The sequence below is a fragment of the Brachyhypopomus gauderio genome, chromosome 10 (genome assembly GCF_052324685.1).
Source record: "Brachyhypopomus gauderio isolate BG-103 chromosome 10, BGAUD_0.2, whole genome shotgun sequence".
In the NCBI taxonomy this organism is placed as follows: Eukaryota; Metazoa; Chordata; class Actinopteri; order Gymnotiformes; family Hypopomidae; genus Brachyhypopomus; species Brachyhypopomus gauderio.
In genome coordinates this window covers 9,041,035-9,066,250 of record NC_135220.1, presented here as the reverse complement: position 1 = coordinate 9,066,250, position 25,216 = coordinate 9,041,035, and the positions used below count along the sequence as shown (strand labels likewise).

Genomic DNA, 25,216 nt, shown 5'->3' with positions numbered 1-25,216 from the left:
ATTCCATTGCTATCAAATTTACCCATTCAGCAGGAGGGACAGGTGTGCACCCATCAGAAGGCAGTGAGGGTTCAGGTTCACCAGGAGATCTGGTCATTTTGTCTTCTTGCATGTCACTGCTGACATTCTAAATGAACACACATATTTCATAATCACCATTAATAATGCCACAATAGCAGAAAAAACACAATTAGTAGTTAAAGCAGGATCAATTACAGTTTATTAAACATCAATTACGCCAAGGTGAATAATTAGGACCACACACACACACACACTTTCAGGTCCAGTCCAATATCAGGACAAGTTACACTTCAAGCAGGTCAGAATTGGTGAAATGTGCTCTCTGCACATCTTAACTATTGTAAAACTAGGTAAAAATAAAAATTCCATTGCTATCAAATTTACCCATTCAGCAGGAGGGCCAGGTGTGCACCCATCAGAAGCCAGTGAGGGTTCAGGTTCACCAGGAGATCTGGTCATTTTGTCTTTTTGCATGTCACTGCTGACATTCTAAATGAACACACATATTTCATAATCACCATTAATAATGCCACAATAGCAGAAAAAACACAATTAGTAGTTAAAACAGGATCAATTACAGTTTATTAAACATCAATTACGCTAAGGTGAATAATTAGGACCACACACACACACTTTCAGGTCCAGTCCAATATCAGGACAAGTTACACTTCAAGCAGGTCAGAATTGGTGAAATATGCTCTCTGCACATCTCAACTATTGTAAAACTATGTAAAAATAAAAATTCCATTGCTATCAAATTTACCCATTCAGCAGGAGGGACAGGTGTGCACCCATCAGAAGGCAGTGAGGGTTCAGGTTCACCAGGAGATCTGGTCATTTTGTCTTCTTGCATGTCACTGCTGACATTCTAAATGAACACACATATTTCATAATCACCATTAATAATGCCACAATAGCAGAAAAAACACAATTAGTAGTTAAAGCAGGATCAATTACAGTTTATTAAACATCAATTACGCCAAGGTGAATAATTAGGACCACACACACACTTTCAGGTCCAGTCCAATATCAGGACAATTTACACTTCAAGCTGATCAGAATTGGTGAAATATGCTCTCTGCACATCTCAGCTATTGTAAAACTATGTAAAAATACAAATTCCATTGCTATCTTAAACATTATTGGCAAAAACTAAATGTGTTTAGTACATAGAAAAATGTTAAACAGCAAAACAAATACACAAACAATTAGGACATCACACAGACAACTGTTATGACATTGTAGACTCTACACCAGTCTAAAAATTTCCCATTAAGAATTTTTTGCCATCAACCTTCAGAAAATTTATTAATAAAAAGTCAAAGCACATTAAGGCTTAGCAGGTTATTTAAATTTCACCCCAACAGTGCCTCTGAATGTTATTTCAGGACATCTAAGTGAGTGTTGAGTATATAGACAGATTGTACCTGTGAAATAGTGTTTATTTGTTCCAGTCTCTCAGAAGCCAGAGAAGGTTCAGGTTCACCAAAACGTTTTTTCTGTAACATGTCTTTCTTTGAAATATTAACTTTAACCTTTTATGACAAAACAAAGTCAATTAGTATACAAAATCATGTAAAATTGTGTAACATTTTACTAACATTCAGCTAAACACCGTCATCCATCACATCTCTATCTCAGATACAAAAACAAACTACCCAAACAGGTGCCCAAATATGGTGCAAGAGATGATCGTTCCCATATATTGTTTTTCAGTGTTTTTTTTTACTCACCAGTGAACGCCACGGCCAAGCACTGTCTCCATAATCGTATGTTATTTCTTCCCCCGGGAGTATATTCTTGATCGCGAATAAACACAGGTGTGGCCTGCCATTAACTACAATTTTCTTCATTTTACAGTTGGCATTTTTTGCATCATCATTCACAAGCCTGCCAAGTGTCCCATCCTCTTCAGAAGCATCAATGCTGAAAGAAACATTCTTATCTTAGATGTATTCCACTCAATACATGAACATTGATGGATTAGTAGTATGTTACAGGAAATATACCAATTGCACAAAATATTTTAATATCTACTATAGATAAACCCCTGAAAAAATAAAAATACAAAATCAGCACATTTCAGGCACAATGTGATTTTATCTTGCATGCAAGTTAGCAACTAGACTAACAGAGAAATGTTTAGAAATTTACAGCGTGACGTACCACCATGAGCTTCCATTCCACTCAAAGTCAAACAAAAACCCATTTTGTTTTTCTGTATATCTTCTTTGTCTTTTAAAACTCTCCTTTTGTGAAATAAGTTTTCCTTTATATTCAAGCACAAAGCATCCACTCTCAATGTGCATGAGGGCAAACACTCCCCTTCCTAAAATAGAACAGAAATTAAATGTAAAGGACATTTTTGTTTAATTTAAAGACAATGAATCTAAAATGCAAAGATTTTGGAGGATGCTGCTGCTAAATAAAGAGCTCTAACATGTACATTGATCATGTAAGCAGAGGACAGTAACGACTAAGCATCTTCAGGCATCAAATAGAAATGGTTGTATAAAATAACCAACAAATTATTGGGTTAAAAAAAGTAATTGAGATATATGTTGCAAAGGGCTGCAGAACAGTACCCAGGGCTGCTGGATCTAAAGCTGACAAGGATATAATCTGCTACGGTACATTTCAAAACTAGTTGGTCAGGGTGTAAGGATGAGGTTGGTTGGTTGGTCAGGGTGTAAGGATGAGGTTGGTTGGTTGGTCAGGGTGTAAGGATGAGGTTGGTTGGTTGGTCAGGGTGTAAGGATGAGGTTGGTTGGCTGGTCAGGGTGTAAGGATGAGGTTGGTTGGCTGGTCAGGGTGTAAGGATGAGGTTGGTTTGTTGGTCAGGGTGTAAGGATGAGGTTGGTTGGTTGGTCAGGGTGTAAGGATGAGGTTGGTTGGTTGGTCAGGGTGTAAGGATGAGGTTGGTTGGTTGGTCAGGGTGTAAGGATGAGGTTGGTTGGTTGGTCAGGGTGTAAGGATGAGGTTGGTTGGTTGGTCAGGGTGTAAGGATGAGGTTGGTTGGTTGGTTGGTTGGTCAAGGTGTAAGGATGAGGTTGGTTGGTTGGTTGGTCAGGGTGTAAGGATGAGGTTGGTTGGTTGGTTGGTTGGTCAGGGTGTAAGGATGAGGTTGGTTGGTTGGTTGGTTGGTCAGGGTGTAAGGATGAGGTTGGTTGGTTGGTTGGTCAGGGTGTAAGGATGAGGTTGGTTGGTTGGTTGGTCAGGGTGTAAGGATGAGGTTGGTTGGTTGGTTGGTCAGGGTGTAAGGATGAGGTTGGTTGGTTGGTTGGTTGGTCAGGGTGTAAGGATGAGGTTGGTTGGTTGGTTGGTCAGGGTGTAAGGATGAGGTTGGTTGGTTGGTTGGTCAGGGTGTAAGGATGAGGTTGGTTGGTTGGTTGGTCAGGGTGTAAGGATGAGGTTGGTTTGTTGGTCAGGGTGTAAGGATGAGGTTGGTTTGTTGGTCAGGGTGTAAGGATGAGGTTGGTTGGTTGGTCAGGGTGTAAGGATGAGGTTGGTTGGTTGGTCAGGGTGTAAGGATGAGGTTGGTTGGTTGGTTGGTTGGTCAGGGTGTAAGGATGAGGTTGGTTGGTTGGTTGGTCAGGGTGTAAGGATGAGGTTGGTTGGTTGGTTGGTCAGGGTGTAAGGATGAGGTTGGTTGGTTGGTTGGTCAGGGTGTAAGGATGAGGTTGGTTGGTTGGTTGGTTGGTCAAGGTGTAAGGATGAGGTTGGTTGGTTGGTCAGGGTGTAAGGATGAGGTTGGTTGGTTGGTTGGTCAGGGTGTAAGGATGAGGTTGGTTGGTTGGTTGGTTGGTCAAGGTGTAAGGATGAGGTTGGTTGGTTGGTTGGTCAGGGTGTAAGGATGAGGTTGGTTGGTTGGTTGGTCAGGGTGTAAGGATGAGGTTGGTTGGTTGGTTGGTTGGTCAGGGTGTAAGGATGAGGTTGGTTGGTTGGTTGGTCAGGGTGTAAGGATGAGGTTGGTTGGTTGGTTGGTCAGGGTGTAAGGATGAGGTTGGTTGGTTGGTCAGGGTGTAAGGATGAGGTTGGTTTGTTGGTCAGGGTGTAAGGATGAGGTTGGTTTGTTGGTCAGGGTGTAAGGATGAGGTTGGTTTGTTGGTCAGGGTGTAAGGATGAGGTTGGTTGGTTGGTCAGGGTGTAAGGATGAGGTTGGTTGGTTGGTCAGGGTGTAAGGATGAGGTTGGTTGGTTGGTCAGGGTGTAAGGATGAGGTTGGTTGGTTGGTCAGGGTGTAAGGATGAGGTTGGTTGGTTGGTCAGGGTGTAAGGATGAGGTTGGTTGGTTGGTCAGGGTGTAAGGATGAGGTTGGTTGGTTGGTTGGTTGGTCAGGGTGTAAGGATGAGGTTGGTTGGTTGGTTGGTCAGGGTGTAAGGATGAGGTTGGTTGGTTGGTTGGTTGGTCAGGGTGTAAGGATGAGGTTGGTTGGTTGGTTGGTCAGGGTGTAAGGATGAGGTTGGTTGGTTGGTTGGTCAGGGTGTAAGGATGAGGTTGGTTGGTTGGTTGGTCAGGGTGTAAGGATGAGGTTGGTTGGTTGGTCAGGGTGTAAGGATGAGGTTGGTTGGTTGGTCAGGGTGTAAGGATGAGGTTGGTTGGTTGGTCAGGGTGTAAGGATGAGGTTGGTTGGTTGGTCAGGGTGTAAGGATGAGGTTGGTTGGTTGGTCAGGGTGTAAGGATGAGGTTGGTTGGTTGGTCAAGGTGTAAGGATGAGGTTGGTTGGTTGGTCAGGGTGTAAGGATGAGGTTGGTTGGTTGGTCAGGGTGTAAGAATGAGGTTGGTTGGTTGGTTAGGGTGTAAGGATGAGGTTGGTTGGTTGGTCAGGGTGTAAGGATGAGGTTGGTTGGTTGGTCAGGGTGTAAGGATGAGGTTGGTTGGTTGGTCAGGGTGTAAGAATGAGGTTGGTTGGTTGGTTGGTCAGGGTGTAAGGATGAGGTTGGTTGGTCAGGGTGTAAGGATGAGGTTGGTTGGTCAGGGTGTAAGGATGAGGTTGGTTGGTCAGGTTGTAAGGATGAGGTTGGTTGGTTGGTTGGTCAGGGTGTAAGGATGAGGTTGGTTGGTTGGTTGGTCAGGGTGTAAGGATGAGGTTGGTTGGTTGGTTGGTCAGGGTGTAAGGATGAGGTTGGTTGGTCAGGGTGTAAGGATGAGGTTGGTTGGTCAGGGTGTAAGGATGAGGTTGGTTGGTCAGGGTGTAAGGATGAGGTTGGTTGGTCAAGGTGTAAGGATGAGGTTGGTTGGTCAAGGTGTAAGGATGAGGTTGGTTGGTCAAGGTGTAAGGATGAGGTTGGTTGGTCAAGGTGTAAGGATGAGGTTGGTTGGTTGGTCAGGGTGTAAGGATGAGGTTGGTTGGTTGGTCAGGGTGTAAGGATGAGGTTGGTTGGTTGGTCAGGGTGTAAGGATGAGGTTGGTTGGTTGGTCAGGGTGTAAGGATGAGGTTGGTTGGTTGGTCAGGGTGTAAGGATGAGGTTGGTTGGTTGGTCAAGGTGTAAGGATGAGGTTGGTTGGTTGGTCAGGGTGTAAGGATGAGGTTGGTTGGTTGGTCAGGGTGTAAGGATGAGGTTGGTTGGTTGGTCAGGGTGTAAGAATGAGGTTGGTTGGTTGGTCAGGGTGTAAGGATGAGGTTGGTTGGTTGGTCAGGGTGTAAGGATGAGGTTGGTTGGTTGGTCAGGGTGTAAGAATGAGGTTGGTTGGTTGGTCAGGGTGTAAGAATGAGGTTGGTTGGTTGGTCAGGGTGTAAGAATGAGGTTGGTTGGTTGGTTGGTCAGGGTGTAAGGATGAGGTTGGTTGGTCAGGGTGTAAGGATGAGGTTGGTTGGTCAGGTTGTAAGGATGAGGTTGGTTGGTTGGTTGGTCAGGGTGTAAGGATGAGGTTGGTTGGTTGGTTGGTCAGGGTGTAAGGATGAGGTTGGTTGGTCAGGGTGTAAGGATGAGGTTGGTTGGTCAGGGTGTAAGGATGAGGTTGGTTGGTCAGGGTGTAAGGATGAGGTTGGTTGGTCAGGGTGTAAGGATGAGGTTGGTTGGTCAAGGTGTAAGGATGAGGTTGGTTGGTCAAGGTGTAAGGATGAGGTTGGTTGGTCAAGGTGTAAGGATGAGGTTAGTTGGTTGGTCAGGGTGTAAGGATGAGGTTGGTTGGTTGGTCAGGGTGTAAGGATGAGGTTGGTTGGTTGGTCAGGGTGTAAGGATGAGGTTGGTTGGTTGGTCAGGGTGTAAGGATGAGGTTGGTTGGTCAGGGTGTAAGGATGAGGTAATAAAGCTAGAGTGGAGTCCGTGAGTTATAGTTACACAGGGTGCCTTATAGCATAGGTGGACATTAACAGTGCAAGTGGGGCTGGGGATGGCATTAGTCACTGGGTGTGTATAACGTATCAAGGGGCGGGTGTGACGCAACCGCAAGTTTTAAAATAATTTATTAAATGAAATAAACAATAGAACCAAGGAGAACAATCAGGTAGAAGGGGATGTACACTAAAGGGTACATAAACTTAATGACACAGCAAACAAGCAACACACTACCAGAACAAAAATATTAAACATGCTACCAGAGACCTAGTTCAACTCAAGACGACAGACATACAAGCAACCACGAATGCATATTTCTAATATAATCAACCGAGATAAAAGAACAGAATAAAACATACGGTTTTAAACACTAGGGGTACAGAACACAGGAATCTAGTTACTGTGTTCGTGTTATATTCTTAAATGCAGAACACTTATCGGGAGGGTGGAATGACGGAAGGACAACGCTAGACTGAAAGCATAAAACTACGAGAGAATAACCAGGTAGGGAACACTAGATCAGGGAAAATAGACTATGGCAAAAGACAATGAGCTCAGAGGGAAACAGAAATGTCACGGGCAAGTAGGAAACATGGTAAGGAACATAAGGAAGACCAAACAGAACTGACCAAACCGGAATACTGGGGAAGCAAGGGAGAAACGATAAGCAGGCAAGGAGAGATCAGCGCACGGGAAAACAGGTAGATGTAAAAACACAAAGCACTCTAGAAAACAAAACCTAGACAAAGACAGAGAGACTACACGGAATGGAGAGCAGAGCAAGGCAGGGCAGGATAAAGGAGTACTCACAAACACAATGACTGACGCAGATGGCTGAAACAGAAGGACTAAAATACACTGGGACAGGGAAACTAAACAAGACACAGGTGGGAACACTGAGGACAGGGGCGTGACAGACAGAAGGGAACTATGGCAATGGGGAAACAAGGCAGGACAATCGAGGGGGGCGGAGTTGGGCATGACAGTGTGCCAGTATGGATCTATTCTGTAATTAGTGTTTGATGATGAAATAGGTAAAAATTTATATGGAACTGGTGGGACGGAGTACACATTAACGGTGTCAATGGGGCCAGGTGTAGACTGGGTATGGTGGTGTGGGCTTAATGTAGTGAAATGTGGATGAAGAGATGTGTCTACTTGAAAACCTTCAATTAAGAACTTCACCTTCATGTGCTAAACCAAATCATGAAGTCATTAAGGAAAACTCATGAATTAAGGCTTACCTTTATATGCATTTATGAGTCTTTCTTCAAACCAAGGTTTATCTTTTTGAGAAATAACATGCCCAGTAGCATCTTCTACCGGACTAAGCCTGGTTCTTCTTTTTGACATGTTTGTACAGGATTGTCTAGGGACAATAAAATTCTGAATTACATGGAAATAAACATTAAATGTTTATTCATTTTAGGTCAGCCTAAAAACATCTTAATTCCAATTCCAATCTTAATTCCAATAAAAAATTCTAGAAGCATAATAACTTCAAAACAAACACAAAAAGGCCCTCGTGCTTTTCAGAATACTGGATGTTCTTTTTGAATATGTAGACCAGACACTGACAATTTTTACAGCTTTAACTTAAATATGTTGCCTTTATGTTGATCGCCTCTAAAATATGTATTTGGAAATATCAATACATAAATACTTTAGATAATTCCAGTAAGTGAATGTCTGTTTATCGTTGCTTCTTTAAAACTGCAATTAACCATTATTTCCTAAACTAAAGTTGAGTTAAAAAAAAAAAAAAAAAAAAAAAACCCTATTTTCACAGCACTATTTATAAAGCGATTCGTTCTCACAGAATACCTCACTCTGCTTCCTCTGCTCCCCTCCCCCACTCTGCAAAGCTCAAAACGTAACTGGCACCCCTCCCCCATTCTAATGCAGACAGGATTAGGGTTACAGATCTCAATCGACTAAATATTTGGTATATTTCTAGAAATGTTCAAAATATACATTTTCCTAACAATTACATATATATATATATATATATACACACATACATACATACATACATACATAATATATATATATATATATATATATATATATATATATATATATATATATATATATATATATATATACACATACATACATACATACATTATATAAATTCAGCACAACTTTCTGACGTCCGCCATTTCACAACTGCAAACGTCACCAGTGCACCTTCCCCCACCCGAACAGCAACTTGCACTGCCCAGCTAAATCCCTCAAAGTTCAGAACTCGCCACTCTAGCCCTAACCCTAACTCCTCCCCCTCTCTGCTTAGTCTCCACCCCTCCCCCACTCTGCAAAGCTGAGAAACGTAACTGGCACCCCTCCTCCCCCATTCTAATGCGGACAGGATTAGGGTTAGCGTATTACAGATCTCAATCGACAACGTATTTGGAATATTTCTGGAAATGTTCAAAATATACATTCAAAATATACATTTTCCTAACAATTAAATAAGTTATATATGTGTAAATATATGTTTAAATTCAGCACAACTTTCTGACGTCCGCCATTTCACAACTGCAAACGTCACCAGTGCACCTTCCCCCACCCGAACAGCAACTTGCACTGCCCAGCTAAATCCCTCAAAGTTCAGAACTCGCCACTCCAACCCTAACCCTAACCCTAACTCCTCCCCCTCTCTGCTTAGTCTCCACCCCTCCCCCACTCTGCAAAGCTGAGAAACGTAACTGGCACCCCTCCTCCCCCATTCTAATGCGGACAGGATTAGGGTTAGCGTATTACAGATCTCAATCGACTAAGTATTTGGAATATTTCTGGAAATGTTCAAAATATACATTCAAAATATACATTTTCCTAACAATTAAATAAATTATATATGTGTAAATATATGTTTAAATTCAGCACAACTTTCTGACGTCCGCCATTACACAACTGTCTCCACCCTTCCCCCACTCTGCCGTGTTGAAAAAGCATGTAATACCGCTCGCGCAAAGGAACTGACACGGAGCCAGAGTAAAGCTGGGCATACACTGTACGATATTTTAAATGGTGTACTCAGCTCCATCTCAAACTGTACGACTAAATCGCAGGGTTTAAAAGGAGAGTCGGCTCGTAGAGCTGCTTCAACAGTGCGATACTCTCACGAGGAGCGATTTGAATATCAAACATGTTTGATATTCTTGCGACGCTGCGATTTCTGATCGGGAGTTGGTCGTGAGGTGTGAATCGCTCCTCGTTTACCTGTGTAAACTATACGATGCACGACACGCGATTGAGCCGAAACTCAGCCCGATCGCAAAGATAGTCACACGAGTGAAAAATCGGCTGAAAATGGGCCAAAAATCGCACAGTGTACGCCCAGCTTTAAGCGGCGTGTAACAAAAACCCAATTATGATGACTGACGAGAGCTGAATCGACTAAGTGGAGATTTGGATATATCTAATTCGAAGATGTCAAATTTATTACATAATTTATATAAAAACAACTACATAACACGGATCCCTTGCTGTTACTTATACTGATAAAATAACTCGTAAAGAAATCTAAGTCTGATAAACTGGACGGACACTTGCCAGGTTAAACATACGAATTTAACAGCAAAGTGTTTCACTCTAGGTAACGCATTTAAAAGTAATTTGTTCTAAGCGCATGAAGAAAGAAAAACAAATTAATATAGACACGTATATAATAAGGTTGTCAAATACTCTAAAAACATTAACAAGAAAAAAATATGTTTTTTAACTTACCACATCCACGCAGGTAATAAAAGCTCTCCGTCCAACTTCTCCAATTTTCCCGGGAAAAACGTGACGTAATTTTGCCGCGAACGCTCGAAGGATTATTTGTTTATCTAATGAGTATTGGATGGATTGGATGCTTCCTAGTAGACTACTGACGTCACATCCGGGAATAGCTGACGCGTCTTCCGAAGTGTGCGTGGCTTTGCTTGCAGTTCCTCAATAATCCGCTGGTGGCGTGCACACACTTCAGCCAAATTGCCACACCCACACCCAGATTTGTTCTGACGATTGTTAAAATTTAGTACTTTCGCGATATCAATTACAGAGATACATTATACCTCTCTGAACACCGTAGCATCGTCAGAAAAGTTAGGACATGGTTTTTGGTACTGACTTTTACATGAGTCCTAACTTCGTGACTGTGTATTATGACATTTGTACTGATTTTTCACAAAAACAACACACACACACACACACACACACACACACACACACACACACACACACACACACACACACACAATCCTTCCCTCAAACACAGAGCAGCAGCTGCCTGCAGCTGATAAGCCACTGTAGTCACGGCCGTCCACTCTAATTGGCTAACACAGCCTGGGCAAATATGTCAAGACTGCAGGATATAACGGTGGAGGGGGTCAAAGGTCACTCCATCATTTCACCCCTGGTCATAATGCCATAGCAGTTTATGAGGCACTGATGGCGACTGAAGTCTTTAACATATTCACACTGCTACATGCCCTTTGTGGTCTGTCCAGGATGATTTTGTGTTGCAGAAATCTAGTATGTGCGGCATCAAAGTGTTGGGGTTGGGGTTTTCTCTCTTTCTCTCTCTTTCCTCAAGGACTGGAACATTTTGGTGAGGTGTTTTGCAAGTGCTTGTAAGTGGACGTGAATGGCTCTCCGCTACCTTAATTAGCCCTCGCTGCGTTTATCATTAAGCTGGGCTCTGGATCTGGGCCATTTGGCTATGATCCAGCTGCACACAGCGCTATAATCCAAAGGCTTCTGAGAGCGGCAGGTTTGAGGAGATGCGACGGAGCTGCAGCGTGGCAGTGTAATCCCAGTGCTGTTTATTACAGATTATGCACTGCGCAGTCCTCATGGTCTCTGGAATCATCTCCATCTTCTCCAGAATAAAGCCTCTGACTTTCTAATCATTCATGGGCAAAGAGGGTTGCGCAGATGTGAAGCCCGTAACAAAATGGGATCAGCCTTAATCATTTCATGATCGTTTTTATGACCCATCTGGGTCAACATATGCTAATCTGATTACATTGTTCTAACAGCCATATTTATTTTCGTTTCTGATTCCTTCATTCCAGAGCCTATAGCGAAAGGCTATGGGCAATTAGCCTGGGTCCATTAAGACCATTTGAGCTATAGTTAGAACAGCATCAGCAGGGCTAAAGACTTAAATGTCTCTACTTCTCTGGAAATAAACACACTGGACACTAAGAGAGCCACTCAGTGCATCAGATTCAAAACACCCAGTGTGAATGCACAAATGCATGTACCCATGATTCTCTCTGGCACCCACAGCATGATTAATGCAGAAAGGTATTGATTTTTCACCCCCCCCCACACCTCCCACCCCCAATGCTGCCACCGCCCCTCCTCCGCTGTTCACAAGTATCTCCTTTTATTCTGGCTTCTAAGCCCTTCTCTGCTAAGTATGAGCGGGAGAGAAGCCGGTAGTTCGGTGCAGACGGAGCAGGTCACTGAGTGCTGCTCGTCTGGGTGGAGACTGGTGAAGAGGTTTTTAAGCGTTCTGGCTGCAGAGGAAGTGAGTGTCTCTGCGTCGCCTGTTTATCCAGGCTGTTCTCCGCAGGCCCACTCACCCATTTCCCTCAGAATAGTATTACGGAAAAGGTAAAAACAGTGGAGCCTCCGACCGGCCCGCGGTGGGTCTGCGGCAGAGAGGGGAGCAGACGGCCTCTCATAGCCTACATCTCCTTCCGAGGTCCACCGGTGGAGAGGGCAGCCATGTTGTTCGTCCTCCTTCCACCAGCCGCTCAGGGGAGGGGCTAAAGCTGTCAGACCCCCCCCCTAACCCCCACCCCCGCCCCTCAGTGTTCCTGGACTCCATTTGAATTCTGCTGGAGTGCTGTCCCACATAGCTGGCCTGATGTGTAGTCTGGATAAGGCAGGTTTTATGCAGTCAAGCATACCTATTTCTAAGGCTTTTAAAAATGTTATATGCAAATAGTTGTAATGGTGTGTTGTTCTCACCGTCATTACCCATGGCTGGTTGATTTTTTATGAGCAGGGGCATTTACTGAGCACTGGCATGTACATCCAAGTGATCCACAGTGATCAGTGGTAATGAATATGCTAATTCTAGCAGCCGCTCGTTAAATTTGCCTCGTTAGGTGGGCGGGGTATGAACATTGCTCCTCCTCCCTACAACAGTGAATTGTGAATCCAGGGCAACAGTCAACTTGCTGCTTAATGGTTTGCAAAATGTCAGTGGCACAAAGCACTAAACGGACGCTGTCTCAGTAATGTCGCCGGTGTATTATCAACTTCAGTAAGCCAAACCCCAGGGCTGTTCTGCGCATCTGACAGAATGCAGCACTGACCACTGACAGTTTTTATATTACTTTACAACATCTCTCCTCCATCAGTACGTTATTCTTTTAAAAGGGTGAGTTCACACTTTAATCTTACCCATATTATACAAAAGTTTCTATCACACACATTGTATTAAATGCTTCTTGTTGTGCCGCATTAATCTCTTAACATGTTCCTACATGTGGCTTACAGTGAGATGAAAATAGTCTCTTCTCTCTCTCTCCCTCTTTCTGTCTCTTTTCTCCTCTCTCCTCTCTCTCCACCTTTCTCCCTCTTTTTTCCACTCTCCTCTCTCTCTCCCCCTTTCTCTCTCTTTTCTCCTCTCTCCGCTCTCTCCTCTCTCTCTTTCTCTCCCCCCTTTCTCTCTTTTCTCCTCTCTCCTCTCTCTCCCCCTTTCTCTCTCTTTTCTCCTCTCTCTCCATCTCTATAGTGGTAATTACAAGTCCTGCTGTTGAGGCTGTGTGTGTAATGTTGACGGAGAAGCACCACAGCACCCCCACAGTGCCGAGCGCAGGGGCCACGGGGCCATGGGGCCACAGGACTACGGGGCCACAGGACTACGGGGCCACACCAGGCCTTCTGCCCTCTCTGGCCAGGGGCCTAATGCTCCCCATGAATAATAAACGAATGTTCTGCCAGTACTTCACATGCCCCGGAACTGGAAGGTTGCTTGATGACCTCACACCTCCATACATGTGTTTTGACACAAGAATTACGACTGAAATGGCAGAATTGATGACAGTAGCTGAGGGCGTAATGAGGTGGGTGGTAGGACCCTGCAGACGTAAACTCATGATGCCTCCCTGTACAAACCCAGGCAAGACATTTGTGATCCTATGAACAGATAGACAGAGGTCACTATTTACAGACCATAGAAACATTGCTGAACAGAAATGTGATTTTCTTCATTGAAAGGGAGAATGGTGTAGCTTCATTTAAAATTGTGTATGTGAACCATTAGTCATGAAATATTGAAGATAGACAGAAAACAAAAAATATTTTAAGGACAGAAGGTATTGCAGTTATACACACAGAAACACACACACACACACACACACACACACACACACACACACACACACACACACACACACACACACACACACACACACATACACACATACACACACACACACACACACACACACACACACACACACACACACACACACACACACACACACACACACACACACACACCACTCTAAAGTCCTCCATCTGCAATGTCAGTGAAGAGTGAAGAGTTGATGATTCCTCAGTATGACACATGCAATGAATTGTGTCTAAAATCTATTTGTTTGTGAAATATTGCCCTATCTCATCAAATATTTACCACAGAAAAGCCCCGCTGATGGCTGGTTGGCTAACGCTCCCAGACACGCTCCACTCAGTGAACACAGACAAACCTCAGCTTGCACAAAACTGCACTTACTTAATGCTGCAGATCGACTTTAATGACTCTGCACATAGGCATTAATTCATTAGGTGGGAACCATGAGGTTTATATAACATAAAGGGATATTACTACATAAATCCTAGGAGAGAATAACTCTGAGAACTCTGTACTGCTGGGAAAGCTCTCTGATTTGCTCTCAGGTGTTTACCATTGCTGCAAGGTTATTAAACCATTCCGATAATGTCACATCTCTGAACAGGCAAAATGGCCACCCAGTTCTCGACCATAGAGACACTGCTTCTCTCTATTGAGCTTTGCTAAATGCCCCATAAAAGAGCAGCTACCCCTGGGGGTGGCGATTGTGCGGATGAGTGTTCCATTTAACCGATGCGAATTTCCAAACCGCTCTCTCTCCTGGCTTCAGTGGGTAGCCAACTGGGTCAACCCAGCAGATCTGAGAGACGTGGTGGTCAGGGGCGTCTCTGGTAAGCACGCAGAGGACGGGACAGGCCAGCTAGACTGAGTCAGACAACAGCAGACGCCTGTGCTTGGTGTTGTCCTGGGTTCCGAAACGTAGAAACGTAACGATCATTTTACTGCTCTTGCCTGGATTATGTTTGTATGTTGTTTAAACTCACTGTTAAATCTGACAAGCAACTTACTCATGCTCGGGATAAAACAGCATGTGTGTCAAAGCTCAACAAATGCACATGGAGAAGCAACTAGCAGCAGAAACCGACCTGTGACTGGCACCGTGTCCCTCTCCCATGACACAACAGTGATGTATTTCTCCACTGAAGAAGGAATAATGCACTTGAAGACAGCCACGCTGCCTCTCATGGCTGTTTGGTCCGCCACCCGCACTGTGTATGGCTCTCGTAAGACTGTATCGGGAACAAGAAGGTGTTAGTCAGAAGACACAAACAGAGACCTTATTCAGAATTGGGCTGAATCAGTGATTTGACTAATGAATTGCATACATAACAATATGTATTTTTTGTCTAATGCTAGTTGCCCATTGGAAAAAAAAGTTGAATTGCTAAAATCTAAAGTAAAAGTATTATTACACGTGGTGCTAATAAAAGGAAAAAAATAACCCAAGCAACACTCACCGGCCTTAATGTGAACATCCTGGCTTCTAATTTTCCCTGAAGGATTTTCCGCCGTGCAGTAGTACGTGTTGTCATGGATCACTTTGTTGTAGCTAGAGGGGGGGAAGTGGAAGACCTGCAGTGTGCCGTTGGGGTGGACGTGGCGGATCCCGGGGACGTTGTAGCTCTCCTCGCCTGTGGCCAGGTACCAGCGCAGTGTGGCCGGAGGCACAGCTGTGGCGGGACAGGGCACCAGCGTCCCTGTGGTGCTGGCGAACACTACCTCTTGCACAGATGCATTGACGAAATACAGGCTGGAATGTAGGTCTTCACTGAGAACTGCGAAGAACACGGAGAAGGTACGTTAGGACCTGCTGGATCACGCGTCTGCAGTCATGCAAGGCTACACTGTAGTGGGTTGCAGCTCACTGGGTTGTGAGGAAAGTTAATGAGTCTCTGAGAAAGGTCTTTCAGCACATCTCAGACAAGGATGCTGTATTAGTCCAGACTCGTTTCTATTAAGTCTGTCACCAGTTCAACTGTCCTGACTCACTCATCAGTTTATTAAGATTCTGAACCTGATCCATCTTCTCATGTTACCTTCACTCAGATTACACATTTGAGAACTCTAACCTGACCAAATGTTTTATACAATAAAGGTAAAACTATAGTTTTTGACCAAAGAACTTTTTCTCTGAAAGTTCAGATCTCAACAATGAACTGACCCCCCCCCCCCCCCCCCCCCATGCACTTCTGAGCCTGTGCTCCTTCAAAATCCCCACCCCCATAAAGGTTTTTAAGGTAACCTTTAAACCCTGATATACTGAAAAAAAACAGAGCAACTTCTATACATAACATTCACACTGCATTACAGCTTCTTTTGTCTCAGAGCATTTTTGATAACAACTGAAAAATTCATGGCCCTTCCCCACGCAAGATGGACCTCCAGCACAGCTCTGATGGATGAAGAGCTCGTGGGACTGAAGTCGTAAAAGCATTCGTAGTTTTTTCGCTTCTTGGTCAAGGTCAGGGCGGTCGGTGTGTCCCTGTGCGCTCTAACAATCGCAGGTTGTGCAGTTATTATACTGGTCACCACTCATCACTTTCAGTTTTACTCCTGTGTTTGAATTCATTTAGGCACCAATTCACTGGTCTCATCACGTAAGCCTGTAGAGCATTTCTGGGCTCTTTGATCTTATTAGTTTCTTAGATGGGCAATAGAGCGATTTTAGCGAGAGATCATTTTACAGTACACTAGGCCTAGAACAACAACTCTTCATCATTTAAAGAAAGCACCTTAAAAATCTCAGTTATACAAATTTTAATGCTAGCGGAGGATCAAAACAAAACTCTATAGATCTTAAGCAATTAAAATAGTTCCTGCCTTTAGTATGGAACATTACTGCCATAAAACCATCTGCACAAAAAACCTTTCAACAATGTGCAGTGACATTTTAAAGTAAAAAACCTACTTTTTACATATACGTCTTGATGATACCAAAAAAAAAATATCAGGAACAATCACCATTTCACAGTGGCAACAGATAAAGTCTGAGTGAAAGAACTAGATCAGCGAGCACCATGGCCACACAGAGCGGGGGCAGCCGAAAGGAACATTTTATTAAGCCACAGTTTTATACCTGCAGGCTTAACTTGTTACAATAAGGTGTGCAAGTAACATGCCTGACAGCTTCTCAGAAAGAACCTTCTTCGAAAAAGCCATCGAAAAAGAGATGTAATAAACTCTATCAAAAATGTTCCCCCAAAAAACATCTAATAATCTAATGACCATCAAATAAAAATGAGCAGAACTGTTCAAATATGAATGCTGATAAATGTATAATTCATTAGGCTTTTTATTCCTGACAGCAACATCTGAGTTTTTCGGTACAGGCTGATTTAAAGCGCTCTGCTTGCAGCACAACTGGGGTGTCACTCCCTTTTTGTCTCCCTGCCGTGAATGTTTTAATCCCAGATGGCAGATACACGTGAAGCTCAGGGCTGGTGTAGCCGCTTATGCTGGGGAGGTGGGGGGATGGGGGGGACTCAAGGGCAGCATGCATCGTAGTCAAGGTGATTGGCAGGGGACTAGAACGGGGGTCTGGGGGGCCCGCAGAGGTGCATGCTGGGAAATAAATGACAGAGGTGGTTGAAGGGAGCATACTGAGGTCCTACAATATAGGTGATGCACCGATACATTTAAAAGTGAGATGTATAAATGAAATTACTTAAATTTTATGATGTCAAAAGAGCAACCCCAACCCCTCACTCTGCCCCCCCTCAAATAAACCATCACTGATATTTGGTTTCAGTTTACTTTGAGACATTTTCAGTTGTAAATTTTAAAAGGAAAAAAATCTTCATTAAACAAATGAGCTTCCTTTGAAACATTCCTGTATTTCCGCTGTGGCAAGCAAACATTTTTCTAGAAATTCACATCGTTGGTTCTAATTGTAAACAAATAAATTATTGAAATTATTCCACCTTTTCTCATAACATACAGCAGAAGTATTTGTTGAACTCTGAAACACGACGCCATGTGTCTGCTGTGTGTGAGCAGCCATTGTAGGAGGCTTTTGAGGACTGGCCAGGCAATTTATGTAGGTGAATGTGCCGATTGATACTAGTGGAGAAAGCACAGTTACAGCCACAGGACAGGGACCTGCACCCTGACGCACCACCAGACACCAAACGCCGTTTAACCAAATCATCATCCTCATTCATGGGATTGACTGTAATTTTTCTCTTTGTGAATATTCTTCTTTTCCACAGCAGTGAGAGCAACACAGGACTGGCTCTGGCCACAGTGAATGAATTCATAGCCAGAAGTCAAGCTACAAGAACACAGGGTCCCGCCCCATGTTGGCAACGCAGACCATAATCACCGGCCACGGGCCACTGCCACATCCAGCCGGGACTGCACTTGTGTCGTCTGCCTGAGCGCTGCCCATCGGCTGGGTGTCCCTGGCGTCTAGAGCTAGCACAGCACAGCGAGTGTAAGGGTATTAAGCCAGTGCTGTTTGGAGTGTGTCCAGGGTGGGTGAGGCAGGGGCTGGGGGTGTTAGTAGGAGCGCTAGCATAGAGTTGACATTCCCCCACCTGCCCTGGGGCAGCAGCAGATCCCTGCACACAGGTCCCTGCACACAGAGCCCTGCACACAGATCCCTGCACACTGATCCCTGCACACAGGTCCCTGCACACAGATCCCTGCACACAGAGCCCTGCACACAGATCCCTGCACACAGATCCCTGCACACAGGTCCCTGCACACAGAGCCCTGCACACAGATCCCTGCACACTGATCCCTGCACACAGAGCCCTGCACACAGATCCATGAGCTCCGCCTCCCAATTTGATCCCATGAATATTAAGTGCTGCCCGATGACACAGTTAATGGCCCCCTGCTCACTGGCAATGTGTAAAGATGTGGATATGCCTGTGATGTTGAGAGCAGCCCAGCGATGAGGGCTCCCGTTGGAAAAGCCAAGCTGCTCTCTCTCTCTCTCTCTCTCTCTCTCTCTCTCTCTCTCTCTCTCTCTCTCTCTCTCTCTCTCTCTCTCTTTTCGCTCCTCCATCTCTTAAGTGAGATAATCTGAATATTATCTGAATATCATCGGAATAGCGGCAGAGCAAATGTTCGTTGCGGCCTCCCCAGTCACGGTAACGAGATCAAACGACCTCTGTAAATCCAAATCAATTACGGGAGATGTTGATGTCTGAATCTGGGCAAGACGAGGAATCGTTCTGTGATCGTCAACTGAGCTCCATCCACAACACTTGGCCTCAAACACGCAACACCGCAGATCTCATCTCAACAGGCCGTGTGTGTGGAGACACACGCTAAGCACATATTAACAGGCCGTGTGTGTGGACATATTAAATGGAATGTGTCGGATTTCTCTTGCTTGTTGGTTGTCACTGGTTGACTCAGTTTTAAACCCCTCAAAATAATGAAGTGTAAGAATAATGAGCCTGCAAACAGAGCTCACTCACAATCATCAGTTCAAATATTATTATATGTATATAAATATAAATAATATTCATATAATTATATTTGTATACATTTATATTAAAACATTTAGACACATAATATAATATAAATTATATAGATAAATAATATAAAAATAAATAAATTACATAAATTATATTTAGATAATATTTGTTAAATGAATTTTCCAAAATTATATTAGCCTTGAAAATGAACAATGAAAAACTATTAAGACACTGACATTTACAAGCATTATATAGTGTTAGTGTATTGGAGTCAAGACTATTAACATATTACCAACATGTCCAGAATAATTGTTTCAAACCGAAATCTCATAGGGAAGTTTATGATTTCTTTGAATATAAAGCTACCTTTTTAAAGCTGAGAGCACTGACTCACTCTCTCAAAAACTACTTTGAAATATATCAGACATCCCATTCAGAATAACAATGCCCCGGTTAATTCACAGTAGGTCCATCTGCATTTGAGCATTAAGCCATATCAGTCTGAAACAAAGAACAAGACCAAACATTCCTGAGCTTACATGTGACTGCTGGTCAAACGATGAGGTATCACTATCCTGTCCTTTTAGCTTCATCATAAAATCTCTCTCTGTCTCTCTCTTGCACTCTCTCTCTCTCTCTCTCTCATTCTTCACACCATCCCCCATTCTGTCCATCATTACCACTGATATTAGCGTAGAAATTTATAATTAGTTAATAAGTTAGGCCACATAAAAATACCACTCACCATTCAAGATGCACTGGAGAAAGATAATGGCCAATATCCTCATGCCCCGCTCCTTTCAAACCCCACGCTAAGATTGTTCCTCTTCCCACACCGCACTTTCTTTAGCGTTAGCACCTCTAATATCAGCTTATGGATTATGTTGTTACATGGACATATATGAATAAGAGCTGTCTCACTTTCTCTCACTCTCTCTCTCCCTCCCTCTGTCTCCCGCTCTCCACCCACCCGTTCTCTTCATCTCGTCCCCCTTCCCACTATACTCGCTGGAAGGTCTACTCCATTTTGAGATTTGTTCTGCAGTGCTACATCACCCCCACTCCACCCCCCCCATCTCCGTAGCGGGTGGAGAACAACCCAACCCGCCCGACAAGATGTACGTGTGTACCTGCGAAATCGCACGTGTCCTGCCCTGCATACGTCTCCAGGAAAAAAAAGGTGGCTATTCTGCTGTGGGGACAGTTAGGACACTGTTTTCATCTCTCTGGTATATTACCCCAGGGACTGCCCATCTGACACACCCATAAATCTTTGTGATGGACACTTGGAAAATTGAGGCTATATGCATAAGACTCACATGCAAAAAGAAACACACACACACACACACACACACACACACACACACACACACACACACACACACACACACACACACACACACACAAAACAAAACCTATTCTGAGAGAACAGAAGAACCAAGGTTAAAATAAGGTTTAAACAATCATTCTTTTCCTTTTTTCCTATAGCCTACATTTTCCTTCACCAGCGTTGCTGCTCCAGTAATGGTGTGCTAGTGTGCTAGTCGGCCTCCCTTCTCCCTCACGCTGATTCAGTGGCAGGGGAGGTTCTGAGACATGAGGGAGCCAAGCATATGTAAATGTATTCAGAGCATTTAGTGCTCAGGATTAATCAAATTATAATTTAATCATCTGATCAAACAGCAATTAGCATAATCACTTCTGGGGACAGGCTGATAGAAAGGCATGGAAAACATAACAGACCCTAGGCTAGCAACACTTTAATTGGCTGGGATCTTTGAAAATGTTTCACATTTCTGGGTGTTGAAATTCTGTCCTTTTTAATACAAATGCTTGTTTAAATCCTTGGTTGGCTGTAACACTACACACATGTGTTCAGCAGCCAGACATCATACACAACCCCATGAAACATCCAAATTACAGTGTACACAAATATATCTGATTTAGCACAGGTCACGGACATAATTTGGGGACGGGGGGACTTTTTCAAAAGCCAGTTTTGGTCCCCCCCAGTTTTTACGGTTAAAACCAAATATTTAAATAGCGATGAATCCATGTCCCCCCACTTTTTATTACAAAATTACGTCCATGGCACAGGTCAAATGTAATTTAGCACAGGTCAAAAAAAGATTCTGCTATTTGCATGTTTAAAGAGAAAGAAATCATAAGGAAAAATTAAAAAGTATAATTGTTTTTAAAACACATATTTTTACTATTTGTTTTAAAAATATAGAATTTATAGTATGGTTTACTGTACAATTTTAATGAATATTATAAAACTGTTGAGGGTAGCTTTAAAAATATTTTAATATTTTACCCTTTCTGCCTGACCTAATCACTATCAACACTAGCCAAAAAGAAAGAAAAACAAATAAACACAAGAACATATATGTTCCATGTTTACTCAGTTACACGGTGTGGAGAGGAACCTCTGTTCTGGTGACTGGGAACATATTTACCAATCTAAACAAGGTTACAGTGTCAGGACTTTCCCTAAATTCACTGTCAGAACTTTATGTGAACCAGCCTCAGTTGACCTCTACAAATGTACAACAGCAAATATTTACTGTCTTTCTATATGAATCATATTATAAATAGTCTTTAATGTTCACATTTATTATGTATTCATGTATGTCTTTGGTTCACACCAGAAGGTGGCTTCCCACTTATTTTGCACTTGCTGGTGTTAGCGTCCCATCCCGCCGACGAGACATCGCAATGGCAAACGTAGCGGCCGGCGCGACATTCAGAGGTGCGGGACAGCGTGCGGGACAGCATGTGGGACAGCATGTGGGACAGCGGCGTTTAGCTGAACCTGCTGCATGTCGCTCCGAGAACACCTGGAGCAAACGAGATGCGTACCAGTTTACATAAGAACGCCTCCTCACGCTGCAACCTGCTTCATGGCGGGATGACAGAAGAGCTCTCATTAGCGGCCGCAAGTCCCCGTGGCAAACAGGCAGCTTCAGACTGCCAAGTCATCAGTGGTGGATAAACACACGTGGAAGGTATTCAGCTAGCATCCTGCTCCTGCCAAGGCCAGCAGATTCAACTCTTTTTCTAGGTCAAAGTGACACTAAGTCATGCCAGTGCAGCAGACGACTCTGACAGCCACGGCCAGCCCGAACTCACCCACCCTGGGGCGACTCTGAGGAGGGCATGTAGAGCTGAGCAGGGCATGTCAGACACGGGCATAGTAGTTAATCTTAAAGCTTAAATAAATCTAGTGCACTACAGATTATATTATCAGCTTTGTAGATAAATGAAGTTGTGAAGTTGAAGACGTAGTAGTAGTAGTATTAGTAGTAGTAGTAGTAGTGGTAGTAGTAGTAGTAGTAATAATAGTAGTAGTATTAGTGGTGGTAGTAGTAGTAGTAGTAGTAGTAATAGTAGTGGTAGAGGGAGGTAGTGGTAGTAGTATTATTAGTAGTAGTAGAGTAGTAGTAGTAGTAGAGTAGTAGTGGTAGTAGTAGTAGTAATAGTAGTAGTATTAGTGGTGGTAGTAGTAGTAGTAGTAGTAGTAGTAGTAGTAGTAGTAGTAGTAGTAGTAGTAGTAGTGGTAGAGGGAGGTAGTGGTAGTAGTGGTGGTAGTAGTAGTAGTAGTATTAGTAGTGGTAGTGGTAGTAGCAGTAGTAGAAGTAGTAGTAGTAGTGGTAGTGGTAGTAGTAGTAGTGGTAGTGGTAGTAGTGGTAGAGGGAAGTAGTGGTAGTAGTATTAGTAGTAGTAGTGGTCGTGGTAGTAGTAGTATTAGTAGTGGTAGTGGTAGTAGTAGTAGTAGTAGTAGTAGTAGTAGTAGTAGTAGTAGTAGTAGTAGTGGTGGTAGAGGGAGGTAGTGGTAGTGATATTAGTAGTAGTAGTGGTGGTAGTAGTGGTAGTAGTATAGTAGTAGTGGTATTGTAGTGGTAGTGTAGTAGTAGTAGTAGTAGTAGTAGTAGTAGTGGTGGTGGAGGGAGGTAGTGGTAGTAGTAGTAGTAGTAGTAGTAGTAGTGGTGGAGGGAGGTAGTGGTAGAAGTGGTAGAGGGAGGTAGTGGTAGTAGTATTAGTAGTAGTAGTGGTGGTAGTAGTAGTAGTGTTAGTAGTAGTAGTGGTAGTAGTAGTAATAGTAGCAGTAGTGGTGGTAGTAGTAGTAGTTGTAGTGGTGGAGGGAGGTAGTAGTAGTAGTAGTAGTAGTAGTAGTAGTAGTAGTAGTAGTAGTGGTTGTAGTAGTAGTAGTAGTAGTAGTAGTAGTAGTAGTAGTAGTAGTAGTAGTGGTGGTGGTGGTGGTGGTAGTAGTAGTAGTAGAGTAGTAGTGGTAGTAGTAGTGGTAGTGGCAGTAGTAGTGGTAGTAGTAGTAATAGTAGCAGTAGTGGTGGTAGTAGTAGTAGTAGTAATAGTTGTAGTGGTGGAGGGAGGTAGTGGTAGTAGTAGTAGTAGTATTAGTAGTGGTAGCAGTGGTGGTAGTAGTAGTAGTAGTAGTATTAGTAGTATTAGTAGTGGTGGTAGGAGTAGTGGTAGTAGTAATATAGTATAGTAGTAGTGGTATTGTAGTGGTAGTATAGTAGTAGTAGTAGTAGTTGTAGTGGTGGAGGGAGGTAGTGGTAGTAGTAGTAGTATTAGTAGTGGTAGTAGTATCAGTAGTAGTAATAGTAGTAGTAGTATTACTAGTGGTAGTAGTTGTGGTAGTGGTAGTAGTAGTAGAAGTGGTAGTGGTAGTAGTAGTAGTAGTAGTAGTAGTAGTAGTAGTAGTAGTAGTAGTAGTAGTAGTGGTGGTAGTAGTAGTAGTAGTAGTAGTGGTAGAGGGAGGTAGTGGTAGTAGTAGTAGTAGTAGTAGTGGTAGTAGTAGTAGTAGTAGTAGTAGTAGTAGTAGTAGTAGTAGCAGTAGTGGTAGTAGTGGTAGAGGGAAGTAGTGGTGGTAGTAGTAGTAGTGGTAGTAGTAGTAGACGTAGTAGTAGTTGTAGTGGTAGTAGTAATAGTAGTGGTAGTAGTAGTAGTGGTAATAGTAGTGGTAGTGGTAGTAGTAGTAGTAGTAGTTGTAGTAGTAGAAGTAGTTGTAGTAGTAGAAGTGGTAGTAGTGGTAGTGGTAGTAGTAGTGGTAGTAGTAGTAGTAGTAGTGGTGGTAGTAGTAGTAGTAGTAGTGGTAGTAGTTGTGGTAGTAGTGGTAGTGGTAGTAGTAGTGGTAGTAGTTGTGGTAGTAGTGGTAGTGGTAGTAGTAGTAGTAGTAGTAGTAGTAGTGGTAGTGGTAGTAGTAGTAGTGGTAGTAGTGGTAGTGGTAGTAGTAGTAGTAGTAGTAGTAGTAGTGGTAGTGGTAGTAGTTGTGGTAGTAGTGGTAGTGGTACTAGTGGTCCATAAGATATCAGAAAGGCTTTGGTCTACGGTGGGTGGGGTGGTTTTACTGCTCCTCATCTGCAGGATGATAGATGTACACCATCCTGCAGTGGTGCAGGACCCTATGACCATAGAGCTGCACCCTGGAACACAGAGGTGTGTGAAGCTAGGAAACACACACACACTACTTAACCCGTGTTCCCACACAGCAGACGTGTTCCACCGCTGTGACAGGGGCCCTTCATGTGCTACTGGCATAAGGCAGCATGCTGTTAATCACAAAGAATAAACACTTCTGTGCTCAGATCAGCTCTGGCATGATGAGTACGTCACATGTCCCACACTTTGTCTTTTATTTCCAGATGTAATAATAATGTAGAACAGGGAGAGTCTGAAGCCTCTGATATGAGTCAGTCTGTAACTTCATAACAGTACACACACAAACACACAGTAAAGACTGGGAACTGCAATGTATTAAAATCCTCAATTTGCTAAATCTGCAAACTGTACAAACAGGCTGTGAATTTGTTAGAAGTGAGTGCACTCCCTACTGAGCAGACATATCTCACGTCCTTAGTTTTGCATTCATAAACTGATTAAAATCTCTCAGTGACAGCTTCATCAAGATCAATCAGCCCTTCCAGTCACCCAGTCTTCCTGTTCTAAACGAGACCTCTAAATACTGCTGACAGCAGCTCAGTCTTTCTGCTCGAAATCTTTAAATACATCAGCCCTTCATGAATTTCCAGGCCAAGTTGTACCTGTCCCACGTGTAGCACATATGAGTAATTGCAACCCACATGTTGCACTGGTGAAGAC

At 43.4% G+C, this 25,216-nt stretch overlaps 1 protein-coding gene and 1 long non-coding RNA gene across 2 annotated transcripts in view; both read right to left on the bottom strand.

Annotated features, from left to right (window-relative positions):
* Nucleotides 1-19,940, bottom strand: part of dscama (Down syndrome cell adhesion molecule a) — a 73,632-nt gene extending 53,692 nt beyond the window's left edge. The window contains exons 1-3 of the mRNA XM_077019261.1: nucleotides 19,839-19,940; nucleotides 15,122-15,439; nucleotides 14,750-14,893 (exon numbers count right to left, since the gene is read on the bottom strand). Coding sequence (XP_076875376.1) covers nucleotides 14,750-14,893; nucleotides 15,122-15,439; nucleotides 19,839-19,881 — 505 coding nt within the window. The 5' untranslated portion in view covers nucleotides 19,882-19,940. The remainder of the gene's footprint in view (nucleotides 1-14,749; nucleotides 14,894-15,121; nucleotides 15,440-19,838) is intronic.
* LOC143525393 (uncharacterized) lies at nucleotides 794-10,463 on the bottom strand. The gene is made up of 6 exons (XR_013133634.1): nucleotides 10,031-10,463; nucleotides 7,546-7,670; nucleotides 2,188-2,350; nucleotides 1,755-1,947; nucleotides 1,449-1,556; nucleotides 794-889 (listed from the first exon to the last, which is right to left on the bottom strand). It is a non-coding gene; the product is annotated as an uncharacterized LOC143525393 (long non-coding RNA).
* Nucleotides 19,941-25,216: the final 5,276 nt, after the last annotated feature.